At 51.6% G+C, this 27,560-nt stretch overlaps 1 protein-coding gene across 1 annotated transcript; it reads right to left on the bottom strand.

Moving 5' to 3' along the window:
- Positions 1 to 423: 423 nt before the first annotated feature.
- Positions 424 to 27,535, bottom strand: pbdc1 (polysaccharide biosynthesis domain containing 1). The gene is made up of 6 exons (XM_085970894.1): positions 27,319 to 27,535; positions 22,336 to 22,401; positions 15,334 to 15,393; positions 1,950 to 2,090; positions 1,167 to 1,278; positions 424 to 931 (listed from the first exon to the last, which is right to left on the bottom strand). The coding sequence occupies exons 1-6, from the start codon at positions 27,337 to 27,339 to the stop codon at positions 756 to 758; spliced, it is 576 nt and encodes a 191-aa protein (XP_085827020.1). The 5' UTR covers positions 27,340 to 27,535; the 3' UTR covers positions 424 to 755.
- Between the last annotated feature and the right edge of the window lie 25 nt (positions 27,536 to 27,560).

Here is a 27,560-nt window from a genome sequence, read left to right as displayed (position 1 = left end):
TTCTTTCTCCCCCCCCTCCCTCCCTCTTCTTTCTCCCCCCCCTCCCTCCCTCTTCTTTCTCCCCCCCTCCCTCCCTCTTCTTTCTCCCCCCCCTCCCTCCCTCTTCTTTCTCCCCCCCCTCCCTCCCTCTTCTTTCTCCCCCCCCTCCCTCCCTCTTCTTTCTCCCCCCCCTCCCTCCCTCTTCTTTCTCCCCCCCCTCCCTCCCTCTTCTTTCTCCCCCCCCTCCCTCCCTCTTCTTTCTCCCCCCCCTCCCTCCCTCTTCTTTCTCCCCTCCCTCTTCTTTCTCCCCCCCCTCTTCTTTCTCCCCCCCCTCTTCTTTCTCCCCCCCCTCTTCTTTCTCCCCCCCCTCTTCTTTCTCCCCCCCCCCCCTCCCTCTTCTTTCTCCCCCCCCCTCCCTCCCTCCTTCTTCTTTTTCTCTCCCCCCCCCCCAGTGCAGTATTATCAAAGACAGTGTTGATCCATGCCAATCTGCCTCTTCCATTCCACCGCATACTTCCCCAAATCCTTGTGATATCGGACAGTCATTGAACCCTGACCGAGGCACTTCTTCCAACTCTTGGTAACAGCTCCAGTATTCCTGCGTAAATTATACAACTTTTAACAGCCACATATTTTTGAGATTAGTCCAGGTGGCTGCACTTCTCCGCCTCGAACTGGAATTACAGCTGAAGGTTTCACCAGCCGAGTTCTGGGTTAAACTCGTGTCCCTGACAAGCAGAAGAAGATTATGCAGCCACACCAGTCTATCCCTCCCATCAGCTACGTACGGGCAGTATTCTCTGCCGGATTCCCTGGGGTTCCTCTTGGTTATCGGCAGCCTCGACATTCTGCTTGCCAACACTGTCTGCTTTCGCTGATCTTTCGTACAGCGCTGTGTTATGGCCCTCCCGATTCCGGGCTATTTCTATGGCGAAGAATTGGATCCTGGTAGCTGGGGGAGAAAGAGATGGAAATGGAATGAATAACCCTCTGAAAAGCACAGCAGTTCCAGACAGAGCAGGACCTCATTTTTCCCCCCCAAAACAGAATGTACCCTCGTGCACCCTGTCCTTTAAAATCCTAGAGCTTTTCTTTCCCCAAGAAGAGTTGAACCTTCCTCTGCTCACCTCTCTCTCTCTCCCACCTTTCTCCCCGCCCCCCCACACCACTCTCCCACTGCCCCCTACCAAATATGGTGTTTTCCTCCAGGTAATCTCTCGAGCAGTCCAGCCGTAAAAGCGTTCCGTAGTTGAAGTCTTCGACCAGGGCTTCGAACTGCAGGCAGAACGGCCGCCATGTCTGAAACAGGGAAGAGGCGGTCTTCAGTTGGCTGCACTAGGCGTCAGTCTTCACTTGTATCGCGTAACGTTAACAAGGCAGCAGTGGGCTGTGCACACTCTGACCTATCGCTCGTGGCCAGAGAATATAAATATATACGCACACACATGCAGCTACACTTTTTTTAAAGATAGTTTGAAATGGAAAACAATACATAGGAACAGGAGGAGGCCATTCAGTCCCTCTATTTTGTTCCACCATTCAATTAGATCGTGGCTGCTCTGTACCTCCACTCCATTTACCCACTGTTACTCACTACCCTTACCCAACAAAAATCTACCCATCTCAATCTTGGTACAAGTTCCAATTGTCCCCCAGCATCTACAGACTTTTGGGGGGAGTGTTCCAACCACCCTTGTGTGCAGAGGTTCAATAGAAAGCTACACAAACCAGTCTGCTGAATGAGTGGGCAGTGGTCCAGGCTCAGGAGGAAGGGGTCCGCGGAACAGCTAGGATTCGATTCCTGGTTAATCGTACTGACCAACGTGCCGCCTCCCACAATTCAACAGCCCTACTCGCTGTCCTAAGCTCCCACATGAAGCACCATCAGGTGTGCGAGGGAGTCCCTACCCGTATCCCAGCAATGGGCAACATCGTAACACAAGCAGGGCCGATACATTAAAGGAACTCACAAGTTTTGCAGAATCCGACTTTAGTTCCTCTGGATCCAGAATGTCGACTGTCATGTCGCTGAACTGCTTCCTGAACTCGGCGTAGATCTGATCGTCTTCTTTGGTCAGTTTAAGGAATCTCGGGTCGACTGAAGAAATGAGCTGTGAAAGGAGCAGACGTCTCCATCAGTAACTTTGAGTGATTCTCGTACAGCAGGCAATGATGGTGTGAAATAAAGGGATAGACTTTACGCTCTGAGTCATGACTTCATGCACAATCTGGCACCTTTTAATTTAGAGCTTAGGGCCCAGGCAGCTGAAGGCACGGCCGCCAATGGTGGAGCCATTAAAATCGGGGATGCGCAAGAGGCCAGAATTGAAGGAGCGCAGAGATCTCGGAGGGTTAATCAGACAAAAACTGATGCAGAGTCACATGATATATTAGGACAGGTGACCAAAAGCTTGGTCAAAGAGGTAGGTTTTAAAGAGGAGAGAGGCAGGGAGGGAATTCCAGAGGTTAGTGGTGGGACTTGGGCCTAGAAATTCAGTTGCATTCGCCAGCCGTTAGCGCCTTAGGAGGGGTAGATCTCGAGCGCTAGGCACTTAGCGCCCGGGCGCAGGACGATCTGCGCCTACGCCCAACTTCAGTAGACATTTAGCGCCGGCGCAAAGTGTTTGCGCGCGCTCAGCTGCGCGCGCAACTTATGACGTCATTTCGTCGTGCAACGCCCTTTGTGCGCCCAAAACCGGAACTTCAGTCGCGCCCGCCCAATGTGGGCGTGGCGGTGTTAAGAATTGTGAAGTGGAACGCAGCAGAGGCCCTGTGGGCCTCGGGGAGCGCTAATTAAAGGGCACTTATACTGAACTATAAAGGCCAGCCATTTTGCTGCAATGACTTTTCTGCAACGGATTTCTGGACAGAGACCAAGGATACTGATTTGGCCCAACATAGGAGGTATTTTTGGCTTCTGGCCAGAGCTTGGAAATTTGCCTCATTGTGATTTCATTGTTTGCAAGTATATTATGGGGGCTGCATGGGGTTCCAACCCTCAGTTCCAGCATTATGTGCGAAGGGCTCGCAGACGCTGTGTGAGAGGGGCAGCCATGCCTAGACGCAGAGGGGGCGTCGGCAACGTAGGCCTTACCCACTCGGAATACCGCCAGCAGGTGTCCTATCTCACCATGACTGCCGCGCAGTGTGTTAAGAGGCTGCGCTTCAGAAGGGAGGTGGTTGCAGAGATCTGCCAGCTGCTTCACAGAGATCTGCGTCCACAGCTGATGTGCAGGACGTCTCTGTCGGTGGAAGTGAAGGTCACGGTGGCTCTGAACTTTTATGCAAGCGGCTCCTTCCAAGCCGCTGCTGGGGACATAGCTAACATCTCCCAGTTCGCCGTGCATCGCTGCATCCGGCAGGTCACCGATGCCCTTTTCACAAGGAGACACCAATTCATCTCCTTCCCCATGACCCTAGAGAGGCAGGAGCAGCGTGCAGTCGGATTTGCGAGGATCGCCGACTTCCCCATGGTGCAGGGCATGTGGCTTTGCGGGCACCTATCGACAATGCCGAGGATTACCGCAACCGGAAGGGCTACCATTCCCTCAATGTACAGCTGGTGTGTGACCACAGGCAGCGCATCCTAGCTGTCAATGCCCGCTTTCCAGGCAGCAGCCACGATGCATTTATCCTGCGCCAGACTACTGTGGCTGACATGTTCCAGGCACAGCCTCCCCCAAGAGGATGGCTTATCGGGGACAAAGGCTATCCTTTGTGTACATGGCTCATGACCCCGCTCCGCGCGCCCAGGACCCCTGCTGAGGAGGCATACAACGAAAGCCATCAAGCCACAAGGAACATCATAGAGCAAACGATTGGCGTCCTCAAGCAACGGTTCCGCTGCCTGGATCGCTCCAGCGGATCTCTGCAGTATTCGCCGGATAGAGTCTCCCAGTTCGTCGTCGTTTGCTGCATGCTGCACAACCTGGCTATCCGCAGGACTCAGGCACTGCCACCTCACGTTGGACCACCACCTCAGGAGGACGTTCAGGAGGAGGAGGAGGAGTACCAGCCCAGGAGGGAGCCACAAGGTCCAAGGGCCGTCCGTCGGCGGCTTATTGAACGACACTTCTAGGCCCCCTGTCAGGGAATGGCTTGTGGCAATGAAGGCACATGAATGCAGCCGCTCCGCAAGCCCTCAGCCGGTTAACGCAACAACCACTTGAAACATCACACATGGACAAGCTGAATAAAGAAAAAGCTTTATTGAACAAACTCAGGGCCCTTCCCACATGAAACCCAAAAACAGACAACACCCCCAAAAAACAGTCAAAAACATATCTCACTCCCACAACCTGGGGAGGAATAACAAAACTTGTCCATCCAAATGGCCTTCATCCTCGGCCTTACCAAAAGAACCCCCCCCCCCCCATAGACAACACAACCACCCCCATATAAAAAAAACATTTGCCAACACACTCTACTTTGTGTGCCGAGAGGGCGAGTCCTTGTCCAGGCTTTTCCGGCCCCTGGCCGACCTGCTGCTCCGCCTCAACCTGGGCCCTGTGGGTGCTGCAAGGCTGGGGGAAGGCTCCTGAGGGGCACATTGCGTGACGGCAGATGCCCTTGGGGGTCGGCCTAGACGAGCTCTGGCCCTCGAGGGGCCGGCTGCTGACTGCTGCAGCTGGGCAGCATCAGTCCCTCCAGCAGCTCGTCACAGCTTCGCTGGGGGAGTGGCAGTGGCGGCTGCAGCAATGGGAGCAAGCTGGCTGATGCCAGGCGCTCGCTGCTCGCCTGAGACACTGGCACTCGGCCGGGCTGGCACTGCAGCAAGCGCAGCAATCTGGTGAAGGCCAGACCGCTGTGCTGCTGCAGCGCGGCGGGTGCCCTGGCGATGCCTGCCTGACACAGCGAGTGTGGCAGCAGTGAGTGCCCGTACTGCCCTGGTCTGTGCCCGCATCAGACCAGCCAGTGACTGCACGGCACCACTGATCAACTGTCCACTCGCTGCCTGTGCTGCCCTGAATTCATCCCGACTCGCGTCCTGTGCTGCCCCGAATTCGGCCCGACTCGCGTCCTGTGATGCCCCGAATTGTTCGAGACCCCTGGCCTGTGCTGCCGCGAGTTCGAAACCCCTGGCCTGTGAGGCCCCGAAATCGGACACACTGAGCCAGGGACTCAATGGCCTCAGGCAACCGTGCCACAACCCCCATGAACTCGGTGTGCCGACGATCCGAGTCCACGGACATTTGATCAAGGAGGCGCACCTCCTTGGCAAGGACCGTCTCCGGACTGGAGGCCGGACTCTCCCTCTGGGGAGAAGGCAGCCGAGCTGCCCGACCCTTCCCGCATGGCTGCACGCCACTGGGCCCAGCAACTACACTCCCCTGCAACACTTCCCCCCTCTGGGGAGAAGGCAGCCGAGCTGCCCGACCCTTCCCGCGTGGCTGCACGCCACTGGGCACAGGAGCTACACTCCCCTGCAACACTTCCCCCCTCTGGGGAGAAGGCAGCCATGCTGCCCGACCCTTCCCGCGTGGCTGGACGCCACTGGGCACAGGAGCTACACCCCCCTGCAACACTTCCCCCTGGCTCTCCTCCAGGGAAGACGTGTCCCCTCCATTGCCATCCCCTGGCGCGGATGAGGGTTCCCCCGATGGGCCGCCTTCCTCTTGCTCCTCCTCGTCCTCCTCTTCCGAGGGACTGACACTCGCAGCTTCAGGGACCTCCTCCTCACAAGCAGGAAGGCACAAGAGTAGCTTTAGAGTGAGGACAGGGCGTCAGCGAGGGAGGCATGAGTGGTGGCATTCTGCGCATTGGTCGGACAGTGGCAAAGGATGTAGATCTGAAGCGCAAGGGGAACGAGAGAGGTCCAAAAGGTCATGTCCTTACCATTGGGGCCCAGCACAGGGTCGGCATCTCCAATTGCAACGGGGCCAATCACCCGGGCACCCATGAGTCGACCCACGTGCTCCTCCAGGTCACTGAGCTGCTGGAACTGGGGACGGCCTCCCCCGGTGACAGTCCGGCTCTTCAGATTCTGGGCCAGCTTGGCCTGCAAGAGAAAGGACGGCCTCTAAGTACAGTGTGGTGCCCTGTTGTTGTGTGCACTGCCTCCCATGGTCGAATAGCTTGGCCAGTGTGGTGCCCTGTTGTTGTGTGCACTGCCTCCCATGGTCGAATAGCTTGGCCAGTGTGTAAAGTGCAGAAAGTGCAATTGATGTTCATGCCAGTGCCATAGCTGCTGGATGAGGGCTGGCCATTAGGCCTTTGAGGTCCCTTTGCCCATAATGTGAGGTGCACATGCAAGGATGAGGAGGACACTGGAAAGGGTACTCACCCTGACAATCCGAGTGAGGTCGTTAAACTTTTTCCGGCATTGGACAACAGTCCGGGGGACATCGCAGGTGGCTGTGACCCCCTGGGCGATATCCCTCCAGGCTCTCCTGTACACCCTGTTGGGAGGCTTCTTGCCACTGTCCGGGAACAAGATATGGCTTCTCTTCTCCAAAGCCCTAACCACCTTTAAATCATGGCCAGAGAAGCGCTGCGCTCGCTCACGGGCCCTCTGCATCCTTCCTGGCGCTATTTCTCTCCAGCAGCAGTGTTTAGGCCTAGCTGGAGGGCTGCAGTATCCAGGGCGTGGCAGCAGACCAAGTCGACCCTTCCCCCTTTAAGAGCTGGCCGGCGCCAGGGTGTCTGCTGTCAATCAAAACATGACCGCACCTGCGCTGCGCCCGGCCTCGGTGGTATCAGTCTGCACCGCCGGCTTAGCGCCTAAGGATAGCCGTGCATCGCCAGTTTTAGCGCTCGAGCAAACTCCTTGGCCAAAGCTACTGAATTTCAGCGAACTGCCCTCCACTTTCCGGCGGGCGCAAACTTTAGCGGCCGCCCGACTTTACCACCCCAAAAGTGGCTATACTGAATTTCTAGGCCTTGGTGTGGGATATGATGAGGGCAGGAGAGCTTTGGAATAGTCACATCTGGAGGTGACAAAGGCTGGTGGACACCATTGATGCTCACGGTGATCACATTTGCCGTAAGTGTTGGCTGCTCGAGGAATTCCGGCTCCGTGTTGAAGAGCTGGAGTCCGAGCTTCAAACACTGAGACACATCAGGGAGGGGGAGAGTTACCTGGACTCTGTGTATCACGAGGTATTCACACCAATTAGATTAATTAATTCAGATGTAGTCCGTGGCCAGGGTCAGGATGGTGTGACTAGAAGTGAGGCAGGTACGGGGATCCAGGAGGGAGTGTTGGAGGAGCCGCAGCCCTTGCTCTTGTCCAACAGGTTTGAGGCTCTTACTCCCTGTGAGGATGGGAACAGGGACTGCGGGGAGGATGAGCAACCTGGCCACAGCACCGTGGAGCCATTCAAGTGGGGGGAGTTAAAAGAAATGTTGTAGTGGTAGGGGATAGTATCATTAGGGGGATAGATAGAGTTCTTTGCAGCCGAGAGCGAGAGTCCCGAAGGCCGTGTTGCCTGCCCGGTGCCAGGGTTAAGGACATCTCCTCTGGGCTGGAGAGAAACTTGGAGGGGGAGGATCCAGTTGTCGTGGTCCATGTTGGTACCAACGACATAGATAGGACAAGGAAGGAGGTTCTGCTGAGGGAGTTTGAGCAGCTAGGGGCCAAATTAAAAAGCAGAACCACAAGGGTAATAATCTCTGGATTACTACCTGAGCCACGTGCAAATTTGGCTAGGGTAAATAAAATTAGAGTTAAATGCGTGGCTCAAAGACTGGTGTGGGAGAAATGGGTTTTGCTTCCTGGGACACTGGCATCAGTACTGGGACAGGCGAGAGCTGTTCCGTTGGGACGGACTTCACTTGGCCAGTGCTGGGACTAGAATCCTGGCGAATCGAATAACTAGGGCTGTAGAGAGGGCTTTAAACTAATTAGTGGGGGGGAGGTTTTAAGAGAGCGAAAAATAAAAATGACCGGAGAAGGCAATAGAGCAAGGTAGCAGTGGGGGAATTAAAAACCAGAGCGTGTCAGGAAGGGACAGAATGTATAATGATAAAGGTAAAGTAATAAAAGGGGTAAAAGCAGGAATAAATTGTCAGAAAACATGATTGAAAGTTCTTTATCTGAATGCACGCAGCATTCGTAACAAAATTGACGAGTTGACGGTGCAAATAACTACACATGGGTATGATCTGGTGGCCATTACGGAAACATGGCTGCAAGATAATCAGGACTGGGAACTAAACATACAAGGGTATTTGACAATTAGGAAGGACAGACAGGAAGGAAAGGGAGGTGGGGTTGCTATGTTAATCAAGGATGGAATCACTGCAATAGTCAGAAATGATATTGAGTCAAAGGATCAGGATAGTGAAACAGTTTGGGTGGAGATAAGGAATAATAAGGGGAAAAAGTCACTAATGGGCGTAGTCTATAGGCCTCCTAACAGTTGCAACTCTGTTGGTCGGAGTATAAATCAGGAAATAGTTGGGGCTTGTAATAAGGGAACAGCTATAATCATGGGGGGTTTTAACTTTCATATTGACTGGACTAATCAAATTGGGCATGGCAGCATTGAGGAAGAGTTCATAGAGTGTATTAGGGACGGGTTCCTTGAGCAGTATGTAACTGAACCAACCAGGGGGCAGGCAATCTTAGATCTGGTCCTGTGTAATGAGACAGGATTAATAAAAAATGTCCTAGTAAAGGATCCCCTTGGAATGAGTGACCATAATATGGTTGAATTCCAAATTCAGTTTGAGGGTGAGAGTTGGATCTCAAACCAGCGTACTAAGCTTAAATAAAGGAGACTATGAAGGTATGAGAGTAGAATTGACTAAAGTGGACTGGGAAAACAGATTAAAGTGTAAGACGGTACAAGAGCAGTGGTCTACATTCAAGCAGATATTTCACATCTTTCAAGATAAATATATTCCACTGAGGAAAAAGGGGAGTAAAAGAAAAGACAGCCATCCGTGGCTTAGTAAAGTAATAAAGGATAGTATTCGACTGAAAACAAGGGCATATAAATTAGCCAAATCTAGTGGGAGGATAGAAGATTGGGAAGCATTTAAAAGCCAGCAAACAATAACTGAAAGATTAATTAAGAAAGGGAAGATAGATTATGAAAGTGTAATGAAATCTGTTTGTCTTGATCCTGTATTCATTTTGCACTCATGTATATTACCCTCCCCCACTGTGTATAGTTTCACTTCCTCTTTCCCGACTAACCTGGGAGGTTCCAGGTCTTGGCTCTTGGCTCCGCCCCTGACTTCTCTTACATAAAGATCCCAGGATCTGTATGACTCATTCCTGTGAACCAGTCGGCGTGTTGAGATGTTAGCTCTGATCTTAGTGATTAAAAACCAACTTGTTTAAGTCTATAACTTCTAGTTTTGTGGTTATTGAAGGCCCATCAATTTTAATCACTAAAGAATACTAGGATGGATCGACTCCTAAAACCAGAGCATCTGGACTTCGATCCACATTCTGCTGAAGCATCAAATCAATTTGGACACTGGCTCAAATGCTTCGAACTCTTCACGGGGGCCTCATCCGCTACCGAGGTAGATAAACTGAGTCTACTGACTACTCACTAAGTCATCGGATTTATTCGTTCATCCAGGACGCCACCTCTTACACGGAGGCCATCACTATCCTGAAGGCCCAATACCAGAGGCCGGTAAATGAAGTGTACGCCAGATATCTGCTGGCTACATGCAGGCAGCGACCAGAGGAATCAATGGACGATTTCTTACAGGGCCTAAAGGACCTGGTCCGGGACTGTAACTGCAAGGCCGTGACGGCCAACGCGTACTCTGACGAATTGGTCCGCGGTTCCTTCATCACGGGCCTCAAATCGAATTATATTCGGCAGAGACTGCTGGAGAAGGAGGTCCTGGACTTAAAAAAGGCAGTGGCCACTGCGCGATCGCTGGACGTGGCCCAGAAAAACTCTGACTCTTATTCTTCCGGCCATGCGGCCCTCACCGCCTCGTGCGCGCCGAGGGGGCCGCCATCTTGGAATCAGCCATCTTCCCCATCCAGGTCTCAGACCAGCTCTACGCCGCCAGAGTCCCCACACAGAAGTTCACCCAGGAGTCCTACTACAGCGGCAATGTCTCGAGGCCCGAAATGCTACTTCTGCGGCCAGGCCAAGCACCCCAGACAACGATGCCCAGCGAAGGACGCTACATGCTTCAAATGTAAGAAAAAGGGGCATTTTAGCAAAGTCTGCAGGGGGAATCCGATTTCCAACTCCGTCACCGCCTCGTGCGTGCCGTGCGGGCCGCCATCTTGGGATCCGCCATCTTTTCCCGACTCAACGGCCGCCCAGGGCCCAACAGCGGCTTCGATCACGGTGGATCAATCCAGGCCACACCCGTTGACAAAATCCATGATGGACATACAGGTAAACGGGAATTTAACGAAATGTTTAATTGACTGTGGGAGTACCGAGAGTTTTATCCACCCTAGCCTGGTACGGCGGCACTCATTAACGGTAACCCCTACACGGAGCAGAATTGCTATGGCTGCTAAGCCCCACACTTCGGACATTTTGGGCTACTGTGTGGTAACACTGACTGTAAAAGGCACGGACTACAAGGATTTTAAACTCCTCGTGATGCCAGAACTCTGTGTTAATGTAATCTTGGGCCTGGACTTCCAGTGCCACCACGAAAGTGTCACGCTAGCATATGGCGGGTCCCAGCCGCCACTCACAGTCTGTGGCCTATCAACCTTAAAAATCAGCCCGCCCTCTTTATTCGCTAATCTCGCTCCGAACTGTAGGCCCATAGCGACCAAAAGTAGACGGTACAGTCTGGAAGACAGACACTTTATCAAGGCGGAAGTGGACAGACTCCTGCGGGAAGGCATTATTGAATGCAGTACCAGCCTGTGGCGTGCCCAAGTAGTCATAGTTAAAAATAGCGAAAAGAAACGGATGGTAATTGACTACAGCCAGACTGTTAATATTTATACCCAGCTGGACGCCTACCCTTTACCCCGCATATCAGAAATGGTCAACCAGATTGCGCAATACCGAGTCTTCTCGACTATCGACCTCAAATCCGCGTATCACCAGCTCCCCATTAGAACGGAGGACCGCCCATACACCGCCTTCGAGACGAACGGGCGCCTCTACCATTTTCTCAGAGTGCCCTTCGGGGTAACAAACGGGGTCTCGGTCTTCCAACGTGAGATGGACCGCATGGTTGACGAGAATAAACTACAAGCTACCTACCCCTATCTGGACAATGTCACTATCTGCGGGCACAACCAGCAAGACCACGATCTAAATCTTGCGAGATTTTTAAAAACTGCCCTAAAGCTGAATCTAACCTACAACGAAGACAAATGTGTCTTCAACACAACCCGTCTCTGTATCCTCGGCTGTGTGGTGGAAGATGGGGTAATTGGACCGGACCCTGACCGATTACGCCCCCTAAAGGAACTGCCCCTGCCACACAATCCCAAAGCTTTAAAAAGGTGCCTGGGATTTTTTTCGTATTATGCCCAATGGGTGCCCAATTACTCTGATCAGGCCCGACCCCTCATTAAATCGACGTCCTTCCCACTATCAGCTGAAGCTCGGGAGGCTTTCACCAGTATTAAACAGGACATTGAAAGGGCTGCAGTGTGTGCAGTGGACGAATGCATTCCCTTTCAAGTCGAAAGCGATGCGTCAGACTTTGCCTTAGCTGCGACCCTCAATCAGGCTGGGAGACCTGTGGCCTTCTTCTCCCGAACCCTTCAGGGACCTGAAATCAGGCACTCTTCTGTCGAGAAGGAGGCACAGGCTATAGTGGAGGCAGTACGGCACTGGAGACACTACCTAGCCGGCAAACGTTTCACCCTGCTCACCAACCAGCGGTCGGTGGCTTTCATGTTTAATAACAAAGGGGGAAAATCAAGAATGACAAAATACTCAGGTGGAGGATCGAACTATCCACGTTCGACTATGATATTATGTACAGGCCGGGAGCCCTTAATGAACCCCCAGACGCCCTATCGCGGGGAATGTGTGCCAGCATTCATACGGACAAATTACAGGGTCTCCACAACGACCTCTGTCACCCAGGGGTCACCCGACTATACCATTTTATAAAGTCCCGCAATCTGCCCCACTCCACCGAGGAGGTCAGGGCAATGACCAGAGCCTGCCGCATCTGTGCGGAATGCAAGCCTCGTTTCTACAGGCCTGACCGTGCACACCTTATCAAAGCCACACGGCCATTCGAGCGCCTAAGTCTGGACTTCAAGGGACCCCTTCCCTCTGCTGACCGTAACGTATACTTCCTCAATATCATTGATGAATATTCCCGCTTCCCCTTCGCCATTCCCTGCCCAGACATGACCAGTGCCACGGTCATCAAGTGTCTCTGTAATCTATTCTGCATGTTTGGCATGCCGAACTACATACACAGCGATAGGGGGACGTCATTCATGAGTGACGAGCTGCGCCAGTTCTTGCTCTCGAAGGGGATAGCCACTAGCAGAACCACTAGCTACAACCCCCGGGGTAATGGGCAAGTGGAAAGGGAGAATGCTACTGTTTCGAAGGTTGTCACATTAGCCTTAAAGTCAAAAGGCCTTCCGACCTCCCGCTGGCAGGAAGTCCTCCCAGACGTGCTCCACTCCATAAGGTCTCTGTTATGTACTGCCACTAACGCTACCCCTCACGAAAAGATGTTCGTTTTCCCCCGGAAATCCACCTCGGGCATATCTCTACCCGCGTGGCTGACGTCTCCGGGGACAGTACTATTGCGGAAGCACGTGAGAGGCCATAAAACGGACCCCCTTGTGGAAAAGGTACAGCTCCTCCATGCAAACCCTCAGTACGCCTATATCGAATACTCTGACGGGCGAGAGGACACTGTTTCCATAAAAGACCTCGCTCCCTCGGGGAGCGGAGAGAACGATGGGAGACTACCCGATGAAGACCTACACTACAAAGAGACAGGACGCCCAGAGGTATCAATACCCAACTTTAACCTGGAGGACACTGCAGATAACCTGGAAGACACTGCGGAGGCCCGGACAGCGGAGGAACCAGAATCCACTCCCCTAGAGGCACCCCAACCGGCTTTGCGCCGATCACTGAGAACTGCAAAACCTCCTGACAGACTCACTTATACCAACTTTTAAGAAACATCACCCCGATGGACTAAATCTATAGAAGGGGTGAATGTAATGAAATCTGTTTGTCTTGATCCTGTATTCGTTTTGCACTCATGTATATTACCCTCCCCCACTGTGTATAGTTTCACTTCCTCTTTCCCGACTAACCTGGGAGTTTCCAGGTCTTGGCTCCGCCCCTGACTTCTCTTACATAAAGATCCCAGGATCTGTATGACTCATTCCTGTGAACCAGTCGGCGTGTTGAGATGTTAGCTCTGATCTTAGTGATTAAAAGCCAACTTGTTTAAGTCTATAACTTCTAGTTTTGTGGTTATTGAAGGCCCATCAGAAAGTAAACTAGCAAAAAATATAAAAACAGATAGCAAGAGTTTCTACAGCTATATAAAAAGAAAAAGGGTGGCTAAAGTGAACGTTGGTCCCTTAGAGGATGGGACTGCGAAACTAGTGGTGGGGAACAGGGAGATGGCAAAGACGCTGAACAAATATTTTGTATCAGTCTTTACAGTAGAGGACACTAAAAATATCCCAACGCTGGACAAACAGGGGGCAATGGGGGGGGGGGGGGGGAGGAGCTAAACAAGATTAAAATCACTAAGGAGATGGTACTCAGTAAAATAATGGGACTTAGGCGGATAAATCCCACGGACCTGATGGCCTACATCCTAGGGTCTTGAGAGAAGTGGCGGTAGGGATTGTGGATGCATTGGTGATCATTTTCCAGAACTCCCTGGACTCAGGAAAGGTCCCAGCAGATTGGAAAACTGCTAATGTAACACCCTTATTTAAGAAGGGAAGTAGACAAAAAGCTGGAAACTATAGACCAGTTAGCCTAACATCTGTGGTTGGCAAAATGTTGGAGTCCATTATTAAGGAAACAGTAACAGAGCATTTGGATAAACATAATTTAATAGGACAGAGTCAGCATGGTTTTACAAAGGGGAAGTCATGTTTGACAAATTTGCTCGAATTCTTTGAGGATGTAACATACAGGGTGGATAAAGGGGAACCAGTGGATGTAGTGTATTTGGACTTCCAAAAGGCATTTGACAAGGTTCCACACAAAAGATTACTATTCAAGATAAAAAAATCACGGGATTGGGGGTAATATACTGGCATGGGTGGAAGATTGGCTATCTAACAGAAAACAAAGAGTTGAGATAAATGTTTCGTTCTCGGGCTGGCAATCAGTAACTAGTGGTGTTCCGCAGGGGTCAGTGCTGGGACCCCAACTCTTTACAATCTATATTAACGATTTGGAGGAGGGGACCGAGTGCAACATATCCAAGTTTGCCGACGATACAAAGATGGGAGGGAAAGCAGTGAGTGAGGAGGACATAAAAAACCTACAAAAGGACATAGACAGGCTAAGTGAGTGGGCAGAGATTTGGCAGATGCAATATAATGTTGGAAAGTGTGAGGTTACGCACTTTGGCAGAAAAAATCAAAGAGCAAGTTATTATCTAAATGGAGAGAAACTGCAAAGTGCTACAGTACAAAGGGATCTGGGGGTCCTGGTGCATGAAACACAAAAAGTTAGTATGCAGGTGCAGCAGGTGATCAGGAAGGCCAATGGAATCTTGGCTTTTATTGCAAGGGGGATGGAGTATAAAAACAGGGAAGTCTTGCTGCAGTTATACAGGGTATTGGTGAGGCCACACCTGGAATACTGCGTGCAGTTTTGGTTTCCATATTTAAGAAAAGATATACTTGCTCTCGAGGCGGTTCAGAGAAGGTTCACTCGGTTGATTCCGGAGATGAGGGGGTTGACGTATGAGGAAAGGTTGAGTAGGTTGGGACTCTACTCATTGGAGTTCAGAAGAATGAGAGGCGATCTTATCAAAACATGTAAGATTGTGAGGGGGCTTGATCGGGTGGATGCGGTGAGGATGTTTCCACTGATGGGTGAGATTAGAACTAGGGGGCATAATCTTAGAATAAGGGGCTGCCCTTTCAAAACTGAGATGAGAAACTTCTTCACTCAGAGGGTAGTAAATCTATGGAATTTGCTACCCCAAGAGCTGTGGAAGCTGCAACATTAAATAAATTTAAAATGGAGATAGACATTTTCCTAGCAGATAAGGGAATTAGGGGTTACGGGGAGAGGGCAGGGAAGTGGACACGAGTCTAGATTCAGATCAGCCATGATCCTATTGAATGGCGGAGCAGGCCCGAGTGGCCGTATGGCCTGCTCCTGCTCCTATTTCTTATGTTCTTATGTTGGAATCGTAACCTAAATGCCTCGACAGCGAAGGAGAAGCAACCATCCCTTAAATAAAAATATTGCAAAGAACTGTACTTACATTGAAATAAATCTCGGCGTGTTGATAGGCTTTCATAGCCCACATCATCTCCAGGTTTGGCTACAAAATGGGAGGCAGAATAAGGCAAATTAGTTTAATTTTATTGCACACCTCATTACCATCCACAAAAGCACACACTAGAACCCAGGTACGTTAAAACTACAGCACTCTGCTTCTAGTTTTGCAAGTTTAACATCTCATCCGAAAGACGGCACCTCTTGACAGTGCAGCACTGCCCCTCTGACAGTGCAGCACTCCCTCAGTACTGCCCCTCCGACAGTGCAGCACTCCCTCAGTACTGCCCCTCCGACAGTGCAGCACTCCCTCAGTACTGCCCCTCCGACAGTGCAGCACTCCCTCAGTACTGCCCCTCCGACAGTGCAGCACTCCCTCAGTACTGACCCTCCGACAGTGCAGCACTCCCTCAGTACTGCCCCTCCGACAGTGCGGCGCTCCCTCAGCACTGCCCCTCCGACAGTGCAGCACTCCCTCAGCACTGCCCCTCCGACAGTGCGGCGCTCCCTCAGCACTGCCCCTCTGACAGTGCGGCGCTCCCTCAGCACTGCACTGGAGTGTCAGCCTAGATTTTTGTGCTCAAGCCCCTGGAGTGGGCCTTGAACCCACGGCCTTCTGACCTTGGTTAGACCACACGGAGCACTGCGCACAGTTCTGGCCTCCATATTATAAAAAAGGACATAGAGGAGGTGCAGAAAAGCTTTACAAGGATGACACCAGAGGTTATAACTATCAGGAAAGACTGAACAAACTGGGACTCTTTTCTCTAGAAAAGAGAAGGCTGAGTGGTGACCTGATAGAGGTCTTTAAAATGATGAAGAGGTTTGATAGGGTAGACGTAGAGAAGATGTTTGCACTTGTAGTGGATCCAAAAGCTATGGGCCAAAATATAAGATAGTCACTAATAAATCCAATATGGAATTCAGGAGAAATGTCTTTACCCAGAGAGTGGCAAAGCTAGATTTGAATCATTAAGCGGCTTTATTGCCCAATAAGACGAGCCTGCTGACCAATAGCTCTGGCCAGGTTGGCTTAGTTCAATCGATATAACTTGCCTTCCTGTAAAGACAGTTTTATAAAATAATGAACACACAATGCTATCCCACTTTGATGAGCTGTCTTCCTCTGTTTATAACCCTCTGCGTCCTCCTCCCATAGCCCAGGGCAGAACAGGAGCCTCCTGTCCACTTTTAACCATCTCGCCACACTTGCTGTCCGACTGCCTTTTTTGTGTCAGTGTTCTGATCTTTTAAAAGCCTCGCTCACAGACCAACAGAGATCAAAGGGATTTCCAACACCAGACAAAGTAATGAGTCGCCCCGCTGTTTGGGCTCTGGGAGAAATAATTTCATGCCGAGCATCTATCAACCAACCTTCATCTGTGTCCAAACATAAGATACTGCGGATGCTGAAAAGCTGAAATAAGAACAGAGAATGCTGGAAATACTCAGCGGGTCAGGCAGCATCTGTGGATAGAGAAACAGAGTTAACCTTTCAGGCCGATGACCCTTCAGCAGTTCGGATGGAAGTTCATCGAGCTGAAACGTTGATTCTGTTTCTCCCTCCACAGATGCTGCCTGACCTGCTGAGTGTTTCCAGCATTCTCTGTTTTTATTTCATCGGTGTCCATCTTTCTATTAATCTCCCGAGAACGTATTTGAATATTTTTCTAACTCTATTCTATGAAAAAAGGTTTGTTTTAAAAAAAAATGTTGACACTGGATGTCAGAAAGACAACCTTCACCATAGCGTCGACAGCGGCACTTACTTGAACCGCTGCAGTCCATGCGGTGAAGGTACTCCCACAGTGCTTTTCTTCGATAACACCACCCAAACCCACCACCGGCGTACCGTGGCTGCAGTGTGTACCATCTACAAGATGCACTGCAGCAACTCGCCAAGGCTGCTTCAGCAGCACCTCCCAAACCCATGACCACTACCACCTAGACGGACAAGGGCAGCAGGCGCTTGGGAACACCATCACCTCCAAGTTCCCCTCCAAGTCACACACCATCCTGACTTGGAAATATATCGGTCGTTCCTTCACCGTCGCTGGGTCAAAATCCTGGAACTCCCTCCCTAACAGCACTGTGGGAGCACCTTCACCACACGGACTGCAGCGGTTCAAGAAGGCGGCTCACCACCACCTTCTCAAGGGCAATTAGGGATGTGCAATAAATGCTGGCCTTGCCAGCGACGCCCACATCTCAGGAACTAATAAAAAAAAACTCTTTGGTCTGTTAGTCTGTGAGAAAGGGAGAGTGGAAAAGGGACTTGCATTTTGACACAGTGAGTGCACTTTGAAAAATCAGAACACAAGACACCAGTCAGACAGCAAAGTGCCGTGAGGAGTTTGCGAAGACAGGACATTTCAGCAAGAAAGGCTTCTATCCTCGGCCACCAGACTGTTATTCTCGAAGTCAAGTAGATGTCCCCACAGTGGGAAAGTGTGGCACCTTCGTTAGTTTGTATCATTACTCACATATCAATTGTACCAATTTCACTAAACTCTGATGGTACCTGGAGACTTATATTTCAATGGCACCTTTCACAACCTCAGGGCATCTCAAAGCGCTTAACATACAATTAAAGTCATTCTTGTAGTGCAGTCACTGTTGTAATGTAGGAAACACAGCAGCCAATTTATGCAAAGCAAGATCCCACAAACAGCAATGTGATAATAACCAGATCATCATGTTGATTGAGGGATAAATATTGACCAGAACACCGGGGAGAACTCCCCTGCTCTTAGAGTCATAGGCCTAGAAATTCAGTGGGCTGCGCCACCAGTTAGCGCCTAAAGAGGGCACTCAGTGGCTTTAGCGCCACTGGCCACGCCTCCCGCGATATTTAGCGGGGCGCTAATGGCGTCGTTAGCCTGTAGCGCTGCACCGCCACCAATGACATCATTGGTGTGCGCAGCGCCCCGCTACCGCCCCGATCGCAATATTGGGTCGCGCCCCCCCCGTAGCGCCGGTCGCAAATCGCAACCGGTTCACGGGGCCTACCTGTGGCGGTAGTGACGCAAATTAAGGTGGCGGTGTGGGGCGGCCATTTTTTTCGGTGGCCGCCTGCCAGCACCTCCTCGCGCCGCCCCCACCGGGCAGTGCCGGCTGTGTCCCGAGGGCCCGGCACTTCTCCTCGGTGCCGGGCTCTTTTGCCGGCACTCGCGATCGGTGATCGCGCTGGTGCAGGCCCCTCCCCCTTAAGGGGAGGAAGGCCTGCAGTACCGCAGCGCGCCGTGCCGCAGCATGTGGCGCTGCGGCACGTAGCGCTGCGATATTCAGTTTGAGCGCCCCAAGCGGGATGCGGGGAGCCTCGAGCAGCGCCCCGAGTCCCTCTTGGGGCGCTCCAACTGAATATCGGGAGGGCGCAAGCGGCTCCGCCCGGAGCGCAAATTCCGGCGCCCAGGCGAGCTTGGCGCCCCAAACACAGCGCCACCGAACTTTTAGCCCATAGAGTCACAACGGCACAGAAGGAAGCCATTCGGCCCATTGTGTCCGTGCTGGCTCTCTGTAGAGCAATCCAGTCAGTCCCATTCCCCGCTCTATCCCCGTAGCCCTGCAAGTTTATTTCCCTCAAGTGCCTATCCAGTCTCCCCTTGAAAACACTGAGTATCTCCGCTTCCACCACATCCGTCGGTAGCGAGTTCCAGGTCCTCACCACTCGCTGCGTAAAAAAGTTTTTCCTCACATCCCCCTGTATCTCTTGCCCAAAACCTTAAATCTGTGTCCCCTAGTCCTTGTACCATCAACTGGTGGGAACAACCTTTCCCCGTCTAGCCTGTTCAAACCTGTCATAATCTTGTACACCTCTATCAAATCACCCCTCAACCTCCTTTGCTCTAATGAAAACAAATCCAGCTTCTTCAACCTGTCCTTGTAGCTAAGATCCCCCATCCCCGGAACCATTCTGGTAAATCTCCTCTGCACCCTCTCAAGGGCCTTCACATCCTTCCTAAAGTGTGCTGACCAGAACTGGAGGCAATACTCCAGTTGTGGCCTAACCAGCGCTTTATAAAGGTTCAGCATAACCTCTCTACTTTTGTACTCAATACCTTTATTTATGAAGCCCAAGATTCCATATGCTTTGTTAACCACTCTCTCAATATGTCCTGCCAGGGACCGATGCACATTAACTCCCAGGTCCCTCTGTCCCTGCACACTCTTTAAAACTGTGCCATTAAGTGTATATTGCCTCTCCCTGTTCCTTCTGCCAAAATGTATCACCTCACACTTCTCTGTATTAAACTCCATCTGCCACTTGTCTGCTCATTCTGCTAGTCTTTCTACGTCCTGTTGCAGTCGATTGATATCATCCTCACTGTTTGCCACACCCCCAAGTTTGGTGTCATTGGCAAATTTAAAAATTCTACTCTGTATTCCAATATCCAGGTCATTTATATATATATCAAAAAAAGCAGTGGCCCCAACACTGACCCTTGGGGAACACCACTGTCTACCATCCTCCAGTCTGAAAAACAGCCATTTACTACAACTCGCTGTTTTCTGTCCTTAAGCCAATTCCTTATCCAAGCTGCCACTGACCCACCTATTCCATGAGCCTCAATTTTGTTAACCAGCCTTCTATGTGGTACTTTGTCAAACGCCTTCCGAAAATCCATGTAGACAACATCCATTGCATTCCCTTCATCAATCCTCTCTGTTACTTCATCAAAAAATTCAATTAGATTAGTCAAACACAACCTGCCTTTTACAAATCCGTGTTTGCTCTCCTTAATTAGCTTAAACCTCTCCAAGTGCCTGTTAATTTTTTCCTTGATTATTGTTTCTAAAACTTTACCCACCACTGATGTTAAACTGTAGTTACTAGGTTTGTCCTTACACCCTTTCTTGAATAATGGTGTCACATTTGCCACGTTCCAATCCTCAGGCACCTCCCCCGCATCTAGGGAAGATTGGAAAATTATGGCAAGCCCTTCCGCTATCTCCTCCCCCAATTCCCTTAGCAACCTGGGATGCAAGCCATCTGGACCAGGCGACGTATCCACTCTAAGCATACCCAGCTAGTACATCCTGTCTATCAATTTTCACCCCTTCCATTGCTTCTACCTTTTTCACTTCTACCGATATTTTGTCAGCATCCACCACCTTAGTCTTCTTCGAAGTAGTGCCACGGGATCTTTTTATATCCATCTGAGAGAGCAGACGGGGCCTCAGTTTAATGTCTCATCCAAAAGAGCCACCTCCGACAGTGCAGCACTCCCTCAGTACTGCCCCTCCGACAGTGCAGCACTCCCTCAGTACTGACCCTCCGACAGTGCGGCACTCCCTCAGTACTGCCCCTCCGACAGTGCGGCGCTCCCTCAGTACTGCCCCTCCGACAGTGCAGCGCTCCCTCAGTACTGACCCTCCGACAGTGCGGCGCTCCCTCAGTAATGCCCCTCTGACAGTGCAGCGCTCCCTCAGTCCTGCCCCTCCGACAGTGCAGCACTCCCTCAGTACTGCCCCTCCGACAGTGCAGCGCTCCCTCAGTACTGCCCCTCCGACAGTGCAGCACTCCCTCAGTACTGCCGCTCCGACAGTGCAGCGCTCCCTCAGCACTGACCCTCCGACAGTGCGGTGCTCCCTCAGTACTGCCCCTTCGACAGTGCAGCACTCCCTCAGTAATGCCCCTCCGACAGTGCGGCGCTCCCTCAGTCCTGCCCCTCCGACAGTGCAGCACTCCCTCAATACTGCTCCTCCGACAGTGTAGCGCTCCCTCAGTACTGCATTGGGAGTGGCGGCCTGGATCTTGTGCTCAAGTCTCTGGAGTGGGGCTTGAACCCACGACCTTCTGACTCAGAGGCGAGTGTGCTGCCCGCTGAGCCACAGCGAACACCTGTCACTTTACTGTGGAACAAAGCAGCTTAATGATTCAGATCAAACTGTACCTCATCTAGTGTTAACTCAGAGAGACTGGAAAAAAATAAACATGCGAAAGACATGAGTATACGATCAAAATCGCATGGGGATGCTATTTTTACATATGGGTTATGTTATTGTACAAGTAGCTATTGGGCAGTGAGTGTCACCTCCCATGAGGGGAAGATTATCAGACCAGTGAAAAGGTGTGAGTGACATCACGGAACCCAAGAAGGCGTCTACAGCAGACCTCCCTGGAACACTGAGTTAAGAACATAAGAACTAGGAACAGGAGTAGACCATTCAGCCCCTCGAGCCTGCTCCGCCATTCAATAAGATCATGGCTGATCATCGACCTCAACTCCACTTTCCCGCCCGATCTCCATATCCCTCGATTCCCCTAGAGTCCAAAAATCTATCGATCTCAGCCTTGAATATACTCAACGACTGAGTCTCTACAGCCCTCTGGGGCAGAGAATTCCAAAGATTCACTGCCCTCCGAGTGAAGAAATTCCTCCTCATCTCAGTCCTAAATGGCCGACCCCTTATCCTGAGACTGTGACCCCTGGTTCTAGACACTCCAGCCAGGGGGAAACAACCTCTCAGCATCTACCCTGTCAATCCCCTTCAGAATCTTGTATGTTTCAATGAGATCACCTCTCATTCTCCTAAACTCCAGAGAGTACAGGCCCATTCTACACAATCTCTCCTCATAGGACAGCCCTCTCATCCCAGGGATCAATCTAGTGAGTTACACTGGTGAAAAGGGCAATGCAAAGCCTTTAATAGTGAACACAACAGACACAGCACCAGCTACAAAATGGTGAGCAGATCAAGAGAAGCAGAGATTGAAATCGTGTGTTTGGCAGCGGAGGAGGAATGATGGGAGGAGGAATGATGGGAGGACAATGATGTGAGGAGGAGGCTGAGGGCAGAGACAAAGGAAGGGAATTCCAGTTAGAAATCGGAGGCCGAGAACCAGAGCGTCGGGAGCGGAACGAGGACAGCGCAGGAGGCGAGAGAACGACTGCCCGGGATAAACGGGGTGGGGGTAAGCAGTGGGGACTGTATTGCGACATTCATTGAAACATAAACACGAAAGGCAGCAAAATCAAATACTCACATCATTCCCATAGGTGTCTGCCGGCAGAGACAGCGCCTGTGCTGCAGACATCAGCTCACCAGCGCCCTGGCACGAGACAGAGAAACAGAGCCAGTGATTAGACCAAGTGTGTGCACCAGACCCCAGCCCCAAAAACAACTCCCAAAAAAACACCTCTCTGCAAACTGGGCTCATTATTTCTCACTTGCAGTCAGGGTTCCGAGACAGCAACACATCTCGGAGACAATCAGCAAGTAAAATAATTAATATACAAAAAAGCAGTCAGTCCACAGCACCTGAACGCAAAGTGGGTTCATCGCAATATAAACTGAACAAATCTGTGTTCGTCACTCGGAAAGACTTGCATTTCACGACTTCAGGATGTCCCAAATGCTTCACAGCCAATGAGGTACTTTTTTGAAGTGCAGTCACTGTAATGTAGGAAACGCAGCAGCCAATTTGCACACAGCAAGCTCCCACACAGATGAGATAAATAACTAGATAATTTGGTTTTATGTGGTGTTGGTTGAGGGATAAGTACTGGCCAGGACACCGGGAGAAGTCCCCTGTCTTCTTCAAATAGTGCCGTGGGATCTTTAACATCCACCTGAACAGATAGAGTCATAGATTTATACAGCACAGAAAGAGGCCCTTCGGCCCATCGCGTCCGCGCCGGCCATCAAGCCCTATCTAATCTAATCCCATTTTCCAGCACTTGGTCCGTAGCCTTGTATGCTATGGCGTTTCAAGTGCTCATCCAAATGCTTCTTGAATGTTGTGAGGGTTCCTGCCTCTACCACCCTTTCAGGCAGTGAGTTCCAGATTCCAACCACCCTCTGGGTGAAAAAGTTTTTCCTCAAATCCCCTCTAAACCTCCTGCCCCTTACCTTGAAACTATGCCCCCTGGTTATTGACCCCTCTACTAAGGGGAAAAGTTCCTTTCTATCTACCCTATCTATGCCCCTCATAATTTTGTACACCTCAATCAGGTCCCCCCTCCGCCTTCTCTGCTCTAAGGAAAACAACCCCAGCCTGTCCAGTCTCTCTTCATAGCTGAAGCGCTCCAGCCCAGGTAACATCCTGGTGAACCTCCTCTGCACCCTGTCCAATGCAATCACATCCCTCCTATAGTGTGGCGACCAGAACTGCACACAGTATTCCAGCTGTGGCCTAACTAGCGTTTTGTACAGCTCCATCATAACCTCCCTGCTCTTATATTCTATGCCTTGGCTAATGAAGGTAAGTATCCCATATGCCTTTTTAACCACCTTATCTACCTGTCCTGCTGCCTTCAGGGATCTATGTACATGCACACCAAGGTCCCTCTGATGCTCTGTCCTTCCTAGGGTCCGACCATTCATTGTGTATTCCCTTGCCTTGTTAGTCCTCCCAAAATGCATCACCTCACACTTTTCAGGGTTAAATTCCATTTGCCACTGTTCTGTCCATCTGACCAACCCATCTATATCGTCCTGTAGCCTGAGGCTTCCCTCCTCGCTATTTACCACTCCACCAATTTTCGTGTCATCTGCGAACTTACTAATCATACCTCCTACATTCATATCTAAATCATTAATGCACACTACAAACAGCAAAGGACCCAGCACCGATCCCTGCGGTACACCACTGGACACAGGCTTCCAGTCACAAAAACAACCTTCGACCATCACCCTCTGCCTCCTGCCACTAAGCCAATTTTGGATCCAATGTGCCAAATTGCCCTGGATCCCATGGGCTCTTACCTTCTTGACCAGTCTCCCATGTGGGACTTTGTCAAAAGCCTTACTGAAGTCCATGTAGACCACATCAACTGCACTGCCCTCATGGTAGATGGACAGAGCCTTGGTTTAATGTCTCAACTGAAAGACTGCATTTCTACCAATGAAGTCTTACTCCGAATATCTCTCTTAGCTACAAAGATATAATTTGTAATTAGAGATTCTGCAGCTAATTGATGAAACACCAATAATATGACGTTGACAGCAAGAGCAGTAATGTTGTGGGAACTCCATCGCTCCCAAGGTCCACTCCAAGTCAGATACCATCGTGATTTGGACATACATCACCGTCCCTTCATCGTTGCTGGGTCATTATTCCGGAACTCCCTTCCTGACAACAGTGTGGGAACGACGAGCTGAGCTAGTGACCCCACATCCTCTCCATCACCGAGACCACCTACTTCCAGCTCCGTAACATCGCCCGTCTCCGTCCCCGCCCCCGCCTCAGCTCATGTTGCTGAAACCCTCATCCATACCTTTGTTCCCTCTAGACTCGACTATTCCCACGCACTCCTGGCCGGCCTCCCGTCTTCCGACCTCCATAAACATAAGCGCAGCCAAAACTCTGCTGCCCGCAGCCTAGCCAAAACTCTGCTGCCCGCAGCCTAGCTGGCACTAAGTCCCGTTCACCCATCGCTCCCTGTGCTCGCTGACCTACATCGGCTCTAATGTTCCCTCTAAGCTATGCGGCGGGGCAGTAATCTGTAAGGTCCCGTGGAGGCTGCTCACCGGCCTTTCCATTGTAAACACTGTACACATGCAGAAACTTGAAGGGACCGCGCTAAAAGAAACAGGTCGCGCAGAACAAGGCGCAGCTTATAGGGAACATTGGTCGGCTCCCAGTCCACCAGTGCCTGATTATAAAATTCTCATCCTCATGTTCAAGTCCCTCCATGGCCTCGCCCCTCCCTATCTCTGTAATCTCCTCCAGCCCTACAACACCCGCCGCCCCCTACCCCCCCCCACCCCGAGATCTCTGCGCTCCTCCAATTCTGGCCTCTTGAGCATCCCCCGATTTCAATCACCCCCACCATTGCCGGCCGTGCCTTCAGCTGCCTGGACCATAAACTCTGGAATTCCCTCCCTAAACCTCTCCGCCTCTCTCTCCTCCTTTAAGACACTCCTTAAAACCGACCTCTCTGACCCAGCTTTACTCACCTGTCCCAATATCTCCTCATGGGGCTCGGTATCAATTTTTGTCTGATTTGCGTGAAGCGCCTTGGGACGTTTTACTATGTTAAAGGCGCTATATAGACGCAAGTTGTTGTGGATGAGCAGGGACTGCAGCAGTCGAGGGAAGAAACCCACCACCACCTTCTCAGGGCAACAGCACACGGGCAGTCAATGCCGGCTTCGGCAGCAACACCCAAAGCCCGACAGCAACATTTAAAAAATAATTGAATTAAGCAATAATTTGAGGAAAGCAACTTTTTGTCAGCTGTTGGTCGCACTCTCGCCTCTGAGTCAGAAGGTTGTGGGTTCAAGTCCCACTCCAGGGACTTGAGCACAAAAATCTAGGAGGACACTCCCAGTGCAGTACTGAGAGAGTGCCGCACTGTCGGAGGGGCAGTACTGAGAGAGTGCCGCACTGTCGGAGGGGCAGTACTGAGGGAGTGCCGCACTGTCGGAGGGGGAGTACTGAGAGAGTGCCGCACTGTCGGAGGGGCAGTACTGAGGGAGTGCCGCACTGTCGGAGGGGCAGTACTGAGGGAGTGCCGCACTGTCGGAGGGGCAGTACTGAGGGAGTGCCGCACTGTCGGAGGGGCAGTACTGAGGGCGCGCTGCACTGTCGGAGGGGCAGTACTGAGGGAGCGCCGCACTGTCGGAGGGGCAGTACTGAGGGAGCGCCGCACTGTCGGAGGGGCAGTACTGAGGGAGTGCCGCACTGTCGGAGGGGCAGTACTGAGGGAGCGTCGCACTGTGGGAGGGGCAGTACTGAGGGAACGCCGCACTGTCGGAGGGGCAGTACTGAGGGAACGCCGCACTGTCGGAGGGGCAATACTGAGTGAGCGCTGCACTGTCGGAGGGGCAGTACTGAGTGAGCGCTGCACTGTCGGAGGGGCAGTACTGAGGGAACGCCGCACTGTCGGAGGGGCAGTACTGAGGGAACGCCGCACTGTCGGAGGGGCAATACTGAGTGAGCGCTGCACTGTCGGAGGGACAGTACGGAGAGTGCCGCACTGTCGGAGGGGCAATACTGAGTGAGCGCTGCACTGTCGGAGGGACAGTACGGAGAGTGCCGCACTGTCGGAGGGGCAGTACTGAGAGAGTGCCATGCTGTCGGAGGGGCAGTACTGAGGGAACGCCGCATTGTCGGAGGGGCAGTACTGAGGGAGCGCTGCACTGTCGGAGGGGCAGTACTGAGGGAGCGCCGCACTGTCGGAGGGGCAGTACTGAGGGAGCGCCGCACTGTCGGAGGGGCAGTACTGAGGGAGCGTCGTACTGTCGGAGGGGCAGTACTGAGAGAGTGCCGCACTGTCGGAGGGGCAGTACTGAGGGAGTGCTGCACTGTCGGAGGGGCAATACTGATGGAGCGCCGCACTGTCGGAGGTGTAGTACTGAGGGAGCGCTGCACCGTCGGAGGGGCAGTACTGAGGGAGCGCCGCACTGTCAGAGGGGCAGTACTGAGGGAGCGCCGCACTGTCGGAGGGGCAGTACTGAGGGAGTGCTGCACTGTCGGAGGTGCCGTCTTTCGGATGAGACGTTAAACCGTGGCCCCGTCTGCTCTCTTAGGTGTCCGTGAAAGATCCCACAGCACTATTTCGAAGAAGAGCAGGGGCGTTCTCCCCGGTGTCCTGGGCCAATATTTATCCCTCAACCATCACTAAATATCTGGTCATAATCACATTGCAGTTTGTGGGAGCTTGCTGTGCGCAAATTGGCTGCCGTGTTTCCTGCATTACAACAGTGACTACACTTCAAAAAAAAGGCTTTCATTGGCTGTAAGGCGCTTTGGGACGTCCTGAGGCTGTGAAAGAGGGAGGGAGGGGGGGGGGGGGGGGGCAGTGGAAATGCAAGTCTTTGTTCAAATTGAGACACTGAAAGCCAAAGCCCTGGTTCACAGAATAAAAGAGGTGACAGGTGAGAAAGCAAGGAGAGGAGTGCAGGAGGTCTGCTGTGAGCAATGTGGATTTAAGGAGGGAAGCTGGGGTGGATGAAGCAGGAAATGTGGATTTAGGGAGTGGGGAAAAGCTGAGGAGGAGAGAGGTGCAGAAGCTGCTCTTACCAGAGCTCCCAGGCCAGCCATGCTGCTGCTGATTGACAGCTCCTCCTCCCAGGCCAGGGCTTCGCCACAAAAATCACAGAATCAAACCCAAAACCCACTCTGTCTCCAGAACAGGGTCTGTTTTTACAATAAAATGAATAATTTGACGCTGGGAATCATTTTTGGGACTGGGATTAAAAAGCTGTGTCTCCGGGGTCAGAGGTCAAATGTTGCCTTTTTTATTTTGTTACATTTGTTTCAAT

Source organism: Somniosus microcephalus, chromosome 30, assembly GCF_052327205.1.
Source record: "Somniosus microcephalus isolate GS21.2 chromosome 30, FLI_Smic_1.0, whole genome shotgun sequence".
Lineage (NCBI taxonomy): Eukaryota > Metazoa > Chordata > Chondrichthyes > Squaliformes > Somniosidae > Somniosus > Somniosus microcephalus.
This window is presented reverse-complemented; position numbering and strand designations above follow the sequence as displayed.

Bases quoted from the DNA above. Each gene is read 5' to 3' on its own strand.
- pbdc1 (XM_085970894.1), bottom strand. From the start codon at position 27,339: ATGGCTGGCCTGGGAGCTCTG. The intron at 22,402-27,318 runs GTAAGAGCAGCT...GTCTCGTGCCAG, and splicing joins TGGCTGGCCTGGGAGCTCTG to GGCGCTGGTGAGCTGATGTC. The intron at 932-1,166 runs GTAGGGGGCAGT...TTTCTCCCCCAG, and splicing joins GGAGGAAAACACCATATTTG to CTACCAGGATCCAATTCTTC.